Below are 17,830 nucleotides of genomic sequence, written 5' to 3' on the forward strand. Positions count from 1 at the left end.
AACATGCAAAAGAATAAGAAATCAGGAAGGGGGCAAATAATTTTTCACACCACTGTATCTCCTTTTCTGGCTCATCTCCAGTTTACCAACCACTTCCGTTTCACAGTGATACCATAGGATAGCACTAACTAATGTAGCCGACCAATTACCTGGCACAATACATGTTTGTGATACATGTTTGTGTGTCTGATATTACAAATTGATTATGGCATACAGAGCAGTCTATAGAGTCTATAAGAAGACAGTCATGGTACTTTAGAGGGCCATATATGACCCATAAGTGTACAGCAGGACAGCCCTGACCAAGGCCCTCAATTCTTGGTTTTGTTACTGCTTTCAGGAGCGACATGTACTCTATCTGTTGTGAAGCAGAGGTTTGGGGTAAGGAGAGCTAAAAGCAAGTCAAAATGCCCTTCCGCTATGCAATGAATGCACATTACTCCCTTGTGTACCCATGGCCAAATATGCACTTATGGATATAGGTGTCTGAATATTAAGGCTTTATCTGAGCCAGCAGTTTTGGATGCATAGTTGGCCATGGGACATAAATGTGTAATATTAATGCCTCCTCCCATGATGCTGTGAGCTAAATTTTAGTTTTAGGTGAATGCTATGCGTTAGGGATGTACTTACCCACTGTAAAAAGAATTGGATTTCAAACTGAAATCCAATCCATAGAGAACTGCTATTAGGATTAACACATTACTTTCCAGTATCCTCATTATCCATTACATTTCCAACACCCATCCCCATTACATTACAGTCAGTGCTGGCCCAAATTCTGTGCCCAGCCCCCACCCCATGCGGTGTTAAAGTTGCCTTCCATTGCTGTCTATGGGAATCTTGTAAAAACAAAGATAGAAAAGTGGGTGTTGATTAAAATAAGTAGTGAAACCAACAAAGACACTCTGCATAGGTGTTGGGTGCTTCTCTACCAGCTGTGCCATAGTACCTAGCATGCAAACCACAGTACACCAAAATATCCTAAAATAATCCTGAGGCTTTTCAGTATTTAGGAGGATAGGTAATACCTCCTATGACTGAAAAAACCTCTAGCGGTAAGTTAGGTCTCTCCCAAAATGCTTCATGACACATAGCAGACAATGTAAAGGTTGTTCATCAGGTTGCAGAAGCATACAGTCTGTCTATTATGGTTTTGAAAGAAAGAACTTTAATTGGTTTATGTGCTTATGCTGTGTGAATTAAACCCTGTTCTATACTGTAAAAAAAAACCTGCTGTAAATAAAACACAGGCACATACCTGCATGAAAACTACATCGGATATCACTCTCTTATTCTTGGAAAACAAGGCTTCTTCTGCCATTTGAGTGAACTCTCGTACTCCACAGTAGTTCTTAAACTTAAATAAACAAATTAGTTTATTAATTAAGGTCATATAAAAATTATATTTTTTGGGAAAGGTAAATATGGCATGTTGGTACCCGCTTCAGTAATACTCTTTCAAAAAGTCAATAGATTTTCTTTATTTTGATGGCCACAGGCGAACGTTTCCATGCAGGATTTACGAGCATAAAATGACCGCCACCATTTCTGGATGAGCGCAAAACTCCAACTGGGGTAAACAGTTGCACCGTAAGCACCGTAGCAAAGACAAGATGAAGTTAAAGCTTACAAAATACAACGGCAGCGTTTATTTTAAATGGAAAAGTCAAAATCGAATGAATTAGAAAATAAGTAACGTATGAAACGTGGTTTCCCCAAAAAAGACAAAACAGAATAATACACTTTTATAACAGGTCTGCCATTATGGGAAACCAGTAAAACCATTAAAAGCAACCTCAATATCAGCATTCCAACTGGTTTTCATTAGGTTTTTTTTATTACATGCTTTGTCAGTGACATGAACAAGTAGCTTTTTTTTTTTTTTCTTTACATCCTGTCAAAAGTCGGGACATTTTTTAAATGAACCCTTTCAAAAGAGACATATATACAGATACATTTATAAAAGAAAAATAAAACAGTACTTACTTTCAAATACGCAATAAGTATGAGATGTAAAATAATTGGATTTCTTAACACAAGAGGTTTACAAGGAAACTAAAGACAATCTCTTTAGACACAATTGTGTTTCAGTCTTTCAATTGCATGAAAAGGAAAAAGGAACAGCAATGGGGGGAAGTCAACCCCACTCCTCGCGTGGAACCCAGCCACTCAGCGCGACACGTAGCTACGATCTGGCAATGGGAGGCTTCCAATGAATTCAGAAACATTAGCAACGCAGAACTGGCCTAGGGGAGTCCAGAACTATTTCTGTAATAGGAATAGCAGTTCCTACTGAATAAAGCTTCTTGTTCTCTTTAGATAGTGATAGAGGAAAACTATAGAGATACTGATCAAATTGATATTGAGTCGTTACTTAAATAGACCTACAGCCATTTTAATTGTGTTTAATTGTACTTTAATGCTTTTGGTAAACTTAGCATAATTTCAGACAACATCGTCTATGGATAAGCCACAGAAAATGGCCCTGTTAATCCTCAGTCCTGCCCCTATAACTAAGTTAGTAGTTTAACTAGGTTACTCAGTGTGGCTTCATATGATGTAGCAGCAAACTATAGTGGTACCATCTTCAAATGCTGCCAGGGGGAGGCCACCATGACATTACATCATTAGCACCGAGATGAATGGTGATTGGCTACAAGTAATGTAGTGCAGTGGGTGCCTTTGTGGTCCATGTTCCGATCTGGCCATAGGGACTCACGCTTTCCAAAGTGACATATATAAGTATCCACAAAAAGTCTCCCCTGACACTCACCCATCTGACATTATGGAAACACTGTAGGGCAGACAGATGGACTGCAACTGCTAATATTCAATACTAATGTTAAATACCTATGACACTGTAATATACAGATCTCACCTTCAACCAATTCTTTCTGCAGAAACACTTTCCCCTAAAATCCCACTGTAATCGTCCCCTCTGGCATCAAATAAAACAAAAATGATCTTTAAAGGGCCATTAACACCAAATATGAAACCTATTTGGAAGCCTTTCAAAAATGCACAGGTAAAAAATTTACTTTTTTAACTAGAAGTCAAGGTTTTTAATGCAGTGAGTTTGTATTCTGATTTATTGTATTAAGCAATCTTTTGTGCCCTATAGACTCCTATAATACATGAATAATTATGAGGCCATATTAAATTACTGTGAATTAGGTAAATGCTTAAGTGTAAATGCATGTAGGACATTTACATGTTCTCTTGTTGAGCCGAAGTCCAGACTGATAATCAAAATAGTCCCTGGCATTTTAATGACACAGAGGCCCAAACAGTGAGTGTCTATGGCACCTTACAGCAGCCCCTCTGGCATTTGCCAGAACCCACAGATTGCCAGTCCGGGCCTGAGCATTGCAATAGCCTTGACATGATTTTCTAAATTTCTGCCATATTAGTCGTTAGAAAGGGTTAAGGATTTCCTTTATCCCTTTCAACAGAACAAACAATATCCAAAATATGCTGAGTATGGGCACATTTTAAATTTATGTAAAGATAGTGACCTGATTCTGTTACAGTTTACTCTGTATTATGACTTTAGTTGAGAAATGTAGATTACAGAATACAGCTGAGGTAGCCTTTCCCCAATACCTTACGTATAAGGTAGACTCATCGATGTATGAGCATTGAAGCACTGAATTCCACAGGACTGGAATCCATAAATCCATTTTTTGCTGCTATTTATTCCTGCTAGAAGGGGTGAAAGCTGAAACTTCTTAACAATGCACAGTTCAGCACTTATTGTCCCATATGCTGAGTACAACACATTTCGGAGCTAACAATACTCAATACTGACATCCCACATGCTGGTGATAACGTTCCATAGTAGAAGAAACGGCAATTTTCAGGTAGGCACATACTGTATGTATCTGAAATAAAGACACTGCCATATGTACATGAAATAAAACAACTTGGAATAGGAACTGTAGAGCTCAGAATGGCATAACTTGGTTCCACCACTATCAATGCTTTCCAATTGGTAAGCTGCATCCTATTACATATCAACCTTTCCCACCAGAATTCCAATAATTGTCTCTATGTCGGCACATGAAGACCAAGAGCAATCGTTATAGACACAACCAACTGGAGGTTTCCAAAAAAGCAAGCAACTGGCATCCAAAACACATCTGGTACATGAGAAATGTATTACATTTTTCTCTGGGGAAAATACTCAGGTACTTTTGAAAAAAAGGGCAAATTTGTAGACCAGATTTAAATAAAACAACAAATAAATGCCACATAAATGTAGCGGCAGTGTGTAAAAACAGCCCCCGGAAGGATCAAGCAATCTACCAACTGCCACCCCCTTTCTAGATAGAAATAGGCATGATTACCAAGCAGCCACGATGTAGAGATATTTATCTACCTCTAAGTTAAAGCTATCAACATTAAATCTTCTTCCCTTTCATAATATCCGCTGCCCTATATTTGAAATAGTCATAATGATGATTTATTTTTTGCCATCAAATGGGTAACGGGAAGTGGGGAAAGTTGGGGTTGACATGATGATAATTGAACGGAGATGCAACACATTTACATGACTGGCCTTGCCCAGAAACAAATGCCCCTGATTTCCACGGGGTGAAGTTATGACACTAAATATCTCCTTTAGAGGATGTCCACCTTTTTGTCAACATGTCGTCCCTATGGCTAGCTTCCTTTTCTAAAGAAGTCAGCACTTACACAATGTTGGGTCCTGTACTGCCTCAGAGAAGGAAGGGGTCACCATGTCTTTACAACTTGCAGTGTTTGGCACATGTAGCAGGAAGGAGATGGAGCAGTTCCAGTACTGCGCATGCCCTATCCCTTCCTTCACTATCTGCATAGAATGAACTGTATTACTAGCCAATCAAATTCATGCTATGCTTATGAGAGGGGAGGAAGTGACACTCTGCTGACAGCTGTCACATGGGGGAATCAGAGAGGGACTGCACTGAACTCTCCATTAGTTAGACAACGTCAAGAAAACTAGCAATTTGCCTATTGTCAAAATCCTTATTTTCTCCAGCTTATCAGTTAGCTAAACAAAGGGCCACTCAGTCTTGAGTTCTTGTATACAACGAACTTATAACCTTATTCCAAAAGTCTCTGAATAGTGACTAAAACAGATTTTTTTATATATAAAACATTACAGCATCAAAACATGTGAATATTCAAAACTGCAAAGTAAACGTCACGGGTAAATGCACTTTGGGCATTATCGTTTTCTGGTGTACCTCCCTTTAAGAACAATGTCGCAAACTGAGCTCTGTAGTATCCAGTAACTTTCAAAATCGGTTTCTGCCTCGGTATGAATCACCAACCAACCAATTGTATAATAAACAGCTTCTTCCACTTTGTATGTTGTTGATGTTTAAACTTGCCCCATGGTATATACAAACATTACAGCATCAACTTTGGTTACAACTGCTTGGAGTAAAGGAAATAATGATAACGGATATATCTTCTGTATAGAAAATGATATCAGGACAGAGAGAGACATCAAGAAAGAACATGAGATGTGGCAGCTAATGCATGTCATGGCCGGTTCCGTTACCTCGAAAATAAGTGAGATTTACAATTGATAAAGTCACTGTATCAACTCACATAGAAAAATACTTCCAATCAGATACAAAGACACAGGGACGAAGCCACTGACTGGAACCTGGGAGCCCCTTGAGTGATTTTAATTTCCCAACTGAACCTTTAGCTCCAAAGCATTGCTTTGTATGTGTGGAAAGGGTTTCAGTTCTTATGCCACTGTCCTCATACAACGGGCCAAAATAACCGACTCCACCCCTTTCATCACATGCAAGGAAAAAAAAAAGAAATAATATCTGTAGGTATTCTTGCAAAAGAGAGTGGGACTCTGGATCCTGCTGTTGGCTTTGCCGCTCATTATATTCCACAGTAATACAGTTTCGTATTCATTCAGCCTACAAAACTATGAAACAAAACACAAAAAAATGGCACCTTAAAAAAAAAAAGGAAATAATATTCAGCATGCCTTTTAAAAAGGAAACGCATTAGCAGTGACAGCTTGTTCCAAGTATACAAAGTCTGAGAATCCGATTTGCAATTGCACAAAACCTGCTCCGCGTCCCTTAAATAAGTTAAACGCAACTTAATTTTTCCATCGGCTCACAACATACGGACATGAACCCACCAAAAGGAAATGAAATTCTACTGGTATACACGGGAAATAATAGGTAAACAGAAGATAAACCAAAAAGGGTATTGAGTCTTTCGTTTCCAATGCTTCATCCAAGCACAGAATTCTTTTTAAAAGATACACAAATCTTCATGAGTTCTGCTTATCACCTTGAAAAGGTCAACACTGCATTGAGTCAAGTAGGGTCTTTAAGGAGTGGCTCCCGAAGAACAGTTCCGACAGTGCCAAGCTCAGCATGGAAATCGGCCTCTCAGTCCTCGATGACAATGGGTTCATCATTAACAGGCTGCCGCATGAGTTGTCCCACCTGAGCTTGTCGGATGACAATGTGTCTATAAGGGCGTCGGGCTGCTCGCTTGGTTTCAGAAGATGAGAGGAGCTTGCGCACTTTCCTGTGCAGGAAAAGAAATGGGAAAATGAAGCTTCTTTGTACAGTAAAATAAAATGGCTAAATTGAACTATTTACTTTTCCCGGAGATAACCAACAGAAAACAGTGGGGGTCATATTCTGCAGGTGTATGGTGGCCTGCCCTTCCTGACTGATATCCAATTACAATGGACACTGGTCAGTTAGGAGATCGGCCAGGTTTGAAAATTTCATCTGCCAGTGCACTATGTTGGCCAATGTATGGTGCACCAGCCTATGAGGTTGTTGCTGCTAATTAAACAATAGAAAGGTGGTTCTGTCGTGTGTCGCTCCTCATATCCAGTCATGAGGGAATATATCTGACTGGCCCATTTGTGTCACACTGCTACTACTAAAAATATTCTATGGTGTGTATTTCTGGCCAAGTTCTAATGCACCAGTTCTAATGCTGTCAGGCAGTTCCTTTTTAAAATGTCAGGGATTGTGCTGTACATTTCTCAGCCAGCTGTAATACTGCCTAATTTGTCAAGGGCTTAGTTAGACACAAGCATTTATCTACATTAATTTTGGCTACTGAAATGGGTCTTTTTAGGAGGCGTAAGTCAGTTGTATCAGCTTTAAATGGCAAAGGAGTGGCAAATTCCAGGTATGGTGTAAGAAAAAGCCAAACTGAACACCTTTGCTCCATTTGGCACGGGCACTATGTTCAACTCAAGCCAGGACCACAACCCCCTGCCATCCCACATACAAAATTCAGGAGGACATTAAGGGGCGATTCATGTTAAATATGCCCCTTTCCACTGTAGCAGCATAGCTAGAAGTTTCAGGGCCTTTACCCCTCATCAAAGCTTGAGGAAAATGTCAGATATTTTTTATGTAGTATATAGTCACATTTTTAAAAGGTTTAATGTCCCTTTTAAACTTACACTTGTGTCTCACAGCTCTAGGTCCCTATGGGCCCCAGACTGACACCTCAGTGCTCTTTATCATCTGTTTTAAGAAACTGACCAATAAGAAAAACCTTCAGGCGTGTTTAAGACTGTAAATGCACATGGCCTGTAGCGCTAATTCCAAATGTAAAGGACCCTTACCGAGTCTCTTCGGTAGCCATGTAAAAAACATCATCTGGAGCATCAATCCAGTTCATCCTCCTCCTCTTCACCGGAGGCATGCAACCACCTCTGATTAACCGAACCTTTGCTGGGTAGGATTTCCCATTGAGCAGTAAGTTTCGATTTGGTCCCTTTGTAATGAAAATGGGAAACATTAGCAAAGAAAATCATTTATTACCAACATTTTGCATGGCTATGCTACATTCCTAAGGGAATGAACATCCACTTAGATCCTGCCAGATTTTACCCGATGCAGTACCAGGGCCCCAAAAAGGTGCAGACATTTGTATGATCAATTCTGATCCGACGAACCATGGATGTACAAGAAAGTACATACAGATACATGGGTACCCTTGGGGGTACCATATGTTGCCTCCATATGACAGTCCAGTAGCGCAAGACTTCTCTTTTGGGAACCTGATTCTGTAACCCCTTTAGCAAAGATGACTTTACCACTCAGCCTAAACCCATTTGTTTGCAGTGCTACTTAATTTGCAGACATGTTCATCCAGCAAATGAGCAACTCATGTGGCCAATTAGAAGCATCATGCAAATGCACTTGCTGGATGTACCAAATGAAGGATAGTATTAAGGAAAAAACCTTCACATAACTTCAATTTTCTGCTAGTGTTTGGGAAGTGTTAGACTATTTTTTCTGCTAATCCCTTCCTAAAATAGAGTGCCCAAATGCGACTAGACTACAGGATTCATTTATGAATGCAGCTGCAAGTGTGATAACGCAAAAAATGTATACCATTCATTAAAGGTATCTGTGTCCAAAGGTACTCCTTTCACTTTTCTATAGTTCTTCTAAATTGTGTGCAAATGTGCCTACAGATGCAAGAGAACCCTAAAGCTACTGCCAGCTTGAAGGTGGCAGCACCTCCAGTGTTCCCTCAGTGGGCTGCCTCAATAGGCATGGTAGAGTCACACCCAAAGGGCTGGCCAAGCACTGGAAAAGGCATAAATCCCCATGCTGGACGTATATCCACAATTATGTTTGTTCTGATGCTTTGGATGCAGTGCCACTGGAATTGTGGGGGGAAATGCTGCATTGTGAGTAGAAAAGAAAGTAGTAGAAGAATTTTGTCTAAAATTGTACTTTGTGCATTCATAAATGTGCCATTCGATCTCTCAGCACACATAACTGTCTGTGGATCCAAAACTAAGAAGGATACCCTTAGGGTAAGAACCCACAGAGCGAGTTAGTCACCCGCATTAGATTGATATACCTGTTATTGTGGGTGACAAACCACTCCAAAAAGGCTTTCCACCGGCAATAAGAATTAGCCGGTGGAAAGCCCTTTGCATCGATTCGTTTTCTGAAGTCGTGAGAAGTTGCCTGCAGGGGGAAACTTTGCGCAACTTCGAATTTACGAAGCACTGCAAAGGGCTTTCCACCTTCTATTGTTGCCGGTGGAAAGCCTTTTTGGAGCACTGCCGGCGGCAGACCTCTGCTACTATCTCGCTTTATGGGTTCTTACCTTTAGGCAAGGACAGATAAAGACTAAAGTACATGGGCAGATTATTTCATCTGGATGATAATCAATCATCGAATAAAGAAACAACATTCTCTGCACAATCTGTTTGGCCAAATAGGCCAATGATCTGCACATCTGACCAGCAGCTTCACTGTTCAAAGTGCCAGTTTTTGGTCTTTTGGTTGTTATATTGCAACGCATTATTCATAAAGAACAACGCATAAGACTCTATTAGCAGTGCAACATAAGAGAGATTAGAATGAAAGAGGCAGTCTTATAAGAATCTGAATCCTTAAGAAAAATGAGTATACTTAAACTTCTATACTCAAATTTGAGGGAAAAAAATGGCCCAATTCAGTAGCCCACAGATTTATGATCACAGTAACATAAGGGTTGGATTTGGTTTGGCTGAACACTTATGATTAGGCCAAAATAGATTCTAGATTCAATTGAATCCCAAACAGAATTCTAGACTAGCGGAAAAACATTTTTATGATCACACGCTTTTACTACTGTAATCACAACATAAAAATGATGCCGGATCATAAAAGGCATAAAAGTAAAATATAAAAGGACATTTCCTATTTTATATAACTAAGAAAAAAGACTCCCGCCCCATTCTTTATTTTTGTGCTTATAAGTAACAATGAAAGAAACGTTTTGCATAAAGAGAAAATGTCTGCGGTGCCCCAGTAATCTGTAAATAGTGCGGCATCTTGAGGGACGTTATTAAGCCCAGACAGAAAGAAGAATTAATTCTGCATTAAGGCGTGAAGCGAGACGCTTTGATAAGCTCCGTAGTGACAAGCATCATTCAAATCTACTGCGGAATTTTTACAGTTTCCACGGCAACTTGGTCGGGCTTTTATTTATTTTGACAATGTATTCACGTCACGTTCCGAACTGCTTCAGACCAGTTACATGTTTCAGTCTGTCTTTTGGGAAAAGCATACCAAATAATAGCTGAAAAATGAGAAAGGTTGCTGTTCCTTTGGCAGACGGAGCCGTAATTGTGGTGCTTACACTGGATTCCTGCCCCGCACCCCACACGTTTGTATTCCTTACCGAGGCACTGCAGAACATTCAGCTTTCAAAGGATTTGCTTTGGGCCATGCACCATCAGTTGCCTGGAGGCGCGAGACCCTTGTGCTTCTCTATGCTAATGTGTATGCAGTATTCTGTATATCAAATCAACTAATTGGGGGGCTTGAACTATACTGTATCTGGCAGTTAAGTATGGGCTCACACTGGATATCTGCTTACTGAGATTATGGTAGCATTTATTTGAGAACATATGGACAGACGGGCTGTCCACTGAGCTCATACAAATGCTCCACCACACTATGAGAGGCAAAAGCTGGGAGATTCGTTTTAACCACAGAGTATGTGAGCACAAAGATACAATGCTAGATCTTGTTTTGTATATAAGGGGCCATTTAAGGCTTCCTAAGCAGCGTGCAAAGTGCAAAAAATGGATTTTATTGCACATAGTGTTGATTATGTCCATCAGCGCTAGATTCATGAGGGGTGAGAAGGGGAGGCACGACTGATGTGTGGGTTGAAAATGCTTCAGCTTGGGCCCAACCCTAATCTCCAATACTTCAGCTCACACCTAACCCAGCTGCTGCTCTGAACACACCTGCAAATAGTTGTTAGTGAGGCTTGAAATGTGCTGAGAGGTCGGGAAGTGGAAAGGGGTGTTGGTGAATTCACCCTATGACCCAATTTAGGGGGTAGTTGGTCAGCCCAAACCTGCGGGTTCCAAGCCAACGTGCACATCACTAGGAGACACCTTGGCATCCCAAGGCACAAGGTTTAGACCACAGCCACACCGGGTAAGAAGTGAGAAGGGGAATGGCTCCTATGGTGTATGTTTAGCATTTACATCATAGCTAAGTGACTGTGTGCAGAATCCATGCGCCCAACTACCACCTCAACAGTGGTCAAAGCTGTTCTTATTTTAGATTAGTTAGATTAGAGCTGCCATTTTACCTAATTTCCAGGTGGCACAAAGATTTGGCACACTCATTAGAGTAACATTTTCCAATTTTACTCTACTGTGTTAGTGTCAGTCAGAATCTGGGATGCCTGCCCAGAAGAGGTAAGTACATGGTTAGTTTTTTTCCCAGGGTGGGTGCTTTTTTCTCCCTGTGGCCTTGAGAAAAAACATACTGATTGTATTCATTCACTTTCATCAGTAAATTCACCTTTGTTTGTTCTTTAATTTCATTTGAAGCTAAACTCAAATTTGTCTCAAAACTGTTTGAGAACACAATTTTGTGAGATACTAGGGGAAAGGAGGCGCGCACCCATAACAACCATGAAGTGTGTCACAAACAGATAATGTTTGAGGAAAACGCCTCCCTTTATTATCTCTGCGTGACACATGTCTGCTGTTGGAAATTCTCATCAGGATATCTAAGCTAATGAGAAAAACTTCTAGGCCAGGGCAGTCAAAGATGGTCCATGCTGTGGGTCATTAATCTGCTTTTTATTTTATATTTGGGGGCCAGATTATTCTAATAGCAAGGGTGTTACACAATGAAGATCAAGGTCATGCATCTTTGTAGGGCCATATACAGTCTGCTGGCCTCCAGTTGGAAAGCCCTGTTCTAGGGAAACCTGACCTACATGACAAGCAAAACAATGAAAATGGAACCACCATGTTTACCTTCATTACTAATATTTCTATACAGGTATGGGATCTGTCATCCAGAATTCTTAGGACCTGGGGTTTTCCCAGACAAGGGGAATTTAGATCACTGTACTTTAGGACATGTAAACCCTACTTTTTCCTACAATGTATATAAGTTGGGCACATTTCTGCCACCCTAATGGCATCATTTGTACTGTATATATCCCCTCTGTTTGCCAGTACCATTACATTTTCCTTAAACAAATAGCAGCCATTTTCCCTCACACATTATCAGCTATGTTTTTTTATCTGCAAACAGCACGTGTGCACTGTAAAGTTAATGCAATGAAGAATGCAGGCTTACACAGGCAGAACTTACTTTTATAAAAAGTCCTGCTTTGATTGTGCCCTGTAACAGTTAAATTGAGCTTGGGACAGGAGGTTAGGAGAAAAAACATGTTTCTCCAGCAGAGTGCACAGCTAGAGCAAAGTTTCTATGGAAACCAGCAGTGCCATCTCTTCATTGGCTGCTAGGTTAGAGGGCGTGTTTGGTAACCTGAACTGAGATAAACTGAGAATGCTCAGGAGCCAACAGCCAGTAAATTCTTGAGGGAGGGGCCAAATGGGTTAGAGGAGGAGAAGGAAATCTAAGTGACTAAGGCACTTAGATGCAGCCTTACTATTAACCTTTGAACAACCCGAGTGGCAGGTATTGAAAGATTTCAAAAAGGCTGTTCATTCACGGATTATATTTTTGTGTGTTGGAGGTTTACATGTCCTTTAAGTCTGCTAAAAAATAATTTAAACATTAACTAAACCCAATAGGATTGTTTTGCCTGTTGAGAAATGATTATAGTTGGTACAAGTACAAGATACTGTTTTATTTTTAAAAATGAAATAACATTTACAAATGTGAATTATTTGATTTGAACTGGGTCTGTAGGATATCGCCTTTCAGTAATTTGGAGCTTTCTAGATAATGGGTTTCTGGATAACAGATCCCATACCCGTATAAGGAAAACATTTGGCTTCACTAGTAAAAAAAAAAAAAGCTACCTGCAAATGATATTGAGGTTAAAAAAGAAACTAATTTAATACTATTATAAAATGCACATGCATTGGGAATACTTAGGATGCAAATATTGCTGTAAATTAACAATTGATGGAAACAGAATATGATGGAATAATACAGTCCATTATGCACATCATTCCCCTGAATTCCCAAACGTTCACCGAGCGATCATAACAGTATATGTCACCAACTGTAATATATTATAAATCAGGGTCTTACTTTAAACAACAAAATGTATTGTGCTTGTCATATTGAGGAGCCCCAGACTACCCCCGTAAGTTGGAGCTGAATGGAACATTCGCAGATTAATTGGTGCTATGCAGCTAGGCAACAATAGAAGCCAATCCAGAGTGCTTGTTTTCAGAATGTCCCATAGGATGAGAAAAGAGAGGAGGTGTCAAGTGTTAACGGAATGGAGAATTTAGGTTGCTTGGTCTCACACCCCTGATTTATAATTATATATATCACACTTTATCACCTGCAGTGCTGTTGCCTCTGCGCAACGTTAAAAAACAAAAATAAAAAAGGCAACGCAATCAAGTTCAGTAGCACCGAAGGCATTAAAGCTACTTTCAAGGACTGACAAATTGCTTTGCTGTCGGTTTGCGTTTAAATAAACATTCTCTTACCATTTGTCTGGTTTGTCCGTGGTTAGGAATACCTAACAGACATGAAAGAGAATAGATCGGGTGAGACACATTTCTTGTACTAGACAAAAAATGCAAAAAATAAAAAAAATCCAGAGTTGTTGCTGCATTTGTATGAAAAACACTGGCATGGCCACAAGGATCTAAAGCTTAAAATCATTAACGGGACGTTATTGCCTTATGATCAGGCCCAGACTGGTGATCTGTGGGTTGTGGGGCTGCTGTAAGGTGCCACAGACACGATTTAGTGGGCTGGTGGGGGGCTGTTTGGGCCTCTCTGGAATCCCAGTCCGGACCTGCTATTGATGCTTCTTCCCTACTGAACTCAGCTAACTTGCCTTTCAGATTAGGGAACAAAATGTGACTTGTTTAAACTACTGAATGGAAATGGGTAGGGGTGGGATATGGGGGCAGGATCTAAAAAAAAGCAAAGAAAAAAAAAATATCTGCCTGCAGAACTACAAACGGTGTTAGCATGAGTGTAGCAAATGTCACTTTTCCTCTTATTTTTTATTATAAATCAGGGTCTGAGTGAAAAGCAAACTAGAAATTTTGATGCTGATTTGTAAAGTTAATCACGGTAGCAGGATCTCCTCCTGTTCAATTGCATGCGAATGAAACACTGCCAAGCACGGTTTCTAAAAGCACAGAGATAAGATTTAGTGTGTCAATGAGAGCTTGCCGAGCCAATCAGAAAGCAAGTTTCGGGAACTGTCCAATTACTTGAAGCTTACAGGCTTGCGTGAAGAAGAGCCCATGCTGAAAGGAGAATTCTGATTGGCTGCTTTCAAACCCCTGATTTATAATATACATGCACAGATATACATATACATGTTCATGGCAGCAATATTCGATCCAAGCAGGTCTTGAAAAATAAATGCAAACAATGGTAAAACTATACACAACAGCCTGAATAAGACCCACATGCACATATATATATTGTATCTGTACACTTCACAAGAGCCATGAATATCCTGTTCAAATATATATTTATAGACTTAGTTATCAATTTCTAGCGATGTAATTTGTGCCATGTGACTCATTTACATTTTTTTTTATTTTAGGAAATAATGTACCCCCTGTAGTAAAATGTAAGGATATTAGAAGTCGTTTTAGAGTTACATGAACCTGCTCTTGGCCACATGAAACTTCTCTGTGACTTATCATATCCTTATATTTTATAATAGGGGGTACATTATGCCCTGTATAATACTGAATATACTGTAAAAATCAATGCTTATAAACTATGCTTACCGACGTCATCAGTTATAATTGATGCATTATGTTGTCACATGACACACTGAAACTTGTATATAATAAAAATAATGTACCCCCTGTAATATAAGCATATTCTGTCACCCAACAGTTCTATGACCTGTAAAAAAAAAAAAAAAGTACCCAACGACATGCCTTTATATGGCCTTTAAAAGGTGCATTTTTGAGTAATATGTGCATTTTCAAAAGTAAACCATTTACTAGAAACCTCAATTTTTTCTGGTCACCTTGTTTGTACTGTAGCTGTATTGTAAAAATGTACAGTGCCGCATTTACATGAATGCTATAATAAACTAATGCATATATTAGAAAGAAAGCTTTTTTAAAAAAAAAAAAAGAAAAAAGAAAAAAGAAAATGAACACCTGCCTGGTATGGTTTTCTAAACATATGTTGATTGTCTGTGAAATAAACCAGCAGTATTATATTACTGTGCTTAATGGGACGTTTATACAGACTGGGTTTGCAGAGATGCGAGTAGAATAACATAACTGGATGCACAGAGCCCTGGCCTCAGCCTAACTTAACACCCATGGGATGAATTGGAATGCTGGTGTTAGCCAGGCCCGATGTCCAACATCAGAGCCCAACCTCTTATGTACTACATGAAAGCAAATCCCACCAACAAAGCTCTGACATCTAGTAGAAAGCCTTCCCAGAAGACTAGAAAGTAAAGGCTAACTTAGCAGCAATGAGAGGACCAACTTCATATTAATACCCAACGAGATGTTGGACAAGCCGGAGTCCACACACTTTTGGCCAGATAGAATATATACCCTTCTAATTAATCTAATACCTATATGAGCCTCAGGGCACAGGGCAAGTCTCCTACTTTATGTGACTGAAAACCAAGTTTAAGTGTTTTTGCATTGTTCAGGTTTTCTTGGAACATATTATGAATGATATTGGAATGCTAACAGGAATGCTTATATACTCAATTCATACTTTTAGTATAGGACAAAAGTATTGTCAAATGGCAGTATCCACCAGTAAATTGTGGGCTATTAAATATAGCTTGGATTGAAAACTTGAATGGTAATATGATTAACTACCTTCTCCTCTTTTCACAATGGCTCTGAAGAACGAAAGAGGTGGCAAAAAAAAGAACCCAAAACACAAACACTTCTGTGAAACAAACACCATATTTCATTGGGAACAAGCTTGTCTAATGGTGGGATATACCAGATAATTATGGCTGATTAATATTGGTATATTTCTCCACTAGCCATTTTTGCATTGTTTATACAGGTATAGGACCCATTATCCAGAATGCTCGGGACCAAGGGTATTCCGGATAAGGGGTCTTTCCGTAATTTGGATCTCAATACCTTAAGTCTACTAAAAAATCAATAAAATATTAATTAAACCCAATAGGATTGTTTTGCATCCAATAAGGATTAATTATATCTTAGTTGGAATCAATTACAAGGTTCTGTTTTATTTCTACATAGAAAAAGGAAATCAGTTTTAAAATTCTGAATTATTTGATTAAAATGGAGTCTATGGGAGATGGGCATTCCGTAATTCGGAGCTTTCTGGATAACGGGTTTCCGGATAAGGGGTCCGATACCTGTACCAACTTCCCACAAATGTGATTTACTTATTATTTCTGTGAGCTGTAAAAATGTATTTGTATACTAAGGATGGAACAGTCCCTTTTACTGGAAAAAAGGCCAGCCAGGAACATAAACAATTAACTTGCGTAGCCTATGTTAGGTTTATTTGGTGGGGGCAGAAATAAGGTACCCTAGAGCAAGTGGATGGTTCATGAACAGATCCGGAGGTGACATGTGCAAGTCTGGCTGTCCATTTGACCAAACAAACCGCTGGGTGACAGATTAGACCATATTTACACTGGAATTTCTACCTCTATATATGTTTCACAACCAGAGCACACATTAGCCTGACTGGTGCACTCTTGTGGGTTATTGATTAAAAATCAAGTTAGCAGGTACATACAAATGAAGTTCCTAAACCGGGTATACCTTACGCCACACAGGCTTTCCCAGATGTTTCCCCACTCCCCAGGTTCTTGTATAAAATGTGACCGAGATACTGGCTCATATATGCTTGTGTTCTGGAGCTGTCCAGCAGTGCAGAACTTTTGGAAAGAAATCAGCAATTACATCTCTGATGCCTTAAGCTTTCCCCGGGTTCTGTCACCAATTGTTTGCCTACTGGGGAGTGGCTGAGGACCCAGGAATTAAACATCACTGTAGACTTTGCTACCTCCAGCTTCTCTACTATGCCAAAAAAGCCATTCTTCTACAATGGAAATCCTTAGCCCCCCACAACCCTCCTGTTCTGGAGAACTCTAGTCAACAAGCAGAAACTGACCTACCTTACACGGGGTTGTCCTAAAAATTTTTATGCAACATAGGGCCCCTGGATGACCTTCCATGAAACCCCAGAAAACTTCACGGACAGCATACCACAACATTGAATACAAGCTGGTTCCAATTTCCCCAGCTCTACACTCTGCCTCTTTTCCTCTTCCTTACTCTTTCTCTCTACTCTCCCCCTTTTTTATTTTTTTTAACTCTTTTGTTGTCTTCTATTTTTATGTTAAATTGAAAAATGCATAAATAAAAACTTTAAAAAAAAAAATCAAGTTGGTGTTTTTTCCCCATTCGAGAAAAAAATAGGACAACTGCAAACGTGAACATTTGCAAGGGTAGTTTCTGAACTATAAATAGTCAAGGTTTTAGAAAAGAAAAAAAACAACAAAAAAGAAGTTGCCAGAAAAAAAAATAATGCAAGTAAAACTGGTGAGTTTCTTTAGAAGTCCATTGGAGTTGTCCCTAACTTTATTTTGTTCTAGGCTTTTGAGTGAATTGAACAATGTGATTTTCGCTTGTGTGCAAGTTTTTAATCTGTGAAAAAACATGGCATCAAATATTGTCGCTTTTTTTTTCTTGTGCTCAAGATAAAGAAAAATGGAGATCCAGGAAATAGTTATATGTGTTTTATCACCGATTTGTAAATATAATTTGATTAGTAAAAGGGCCTCCACTGGTTCCTCAGTTATAACACTACTCGCGCTATGCCATTTGATGTAATTCAGTCTACAGATGATT

The 17,830-nt window shown here is 39.4% G+C and overlaps 1 protein-coding gene across 5 annotated transcripts in view; it reads right to left on the reverse strand.

Annotated features, from left to right (window-relative positions):
• Window positions 1-1,464: 1,464 nt before the first annotated feature.
• The window catches only part of mta1 (metastasis associated 1), a 75,008-nt gene continuing 58,642 nt past the window's right edge, over window positions 1,465-17,830 (reverse strand). For 3 of the 5 annotated variants that reach the window (XM_018096238.2, XM_018096237.2, XM_018096236.2), the window contains 2 exons: window positions 7,625-7,776; window positions 1,465-6,558 (listed from right to left, as the gene is read on the reverse strand). In XM_018096238.2, coding sequence (XP_017951727.1) covers window positions 7,667-7,776 — 110 coding nt within the window. In that variant the 3' untranslated portion in view covers window positions 1,465-6,558; window positions 7,625-7,666. Of the gene's footprint in view, window positions 6,559-7,624; window positions 7,777-13,462; window positions 13,495-17,830 lie in introns of all 5 variants that reach the window. The other 2 variants (XM_018096234.2, XM_031890399.1) reach the window with 1 other exon arrangement.

The sequence above is a fragment of the Xenopus tropicalis genome, chromosome 8 (genome assembly GCF_000004195.4).
Source record: "Xenopus tropicalis strain Nigerian chromosome 8, UCB_Xtro_10.0, whole genome shotgun sequence".
NCBI lineage: Eukaryota > Metazoa > Chordata > Amphibia > Anura > Pipidae > Xenopus > Xenopus tropicalis.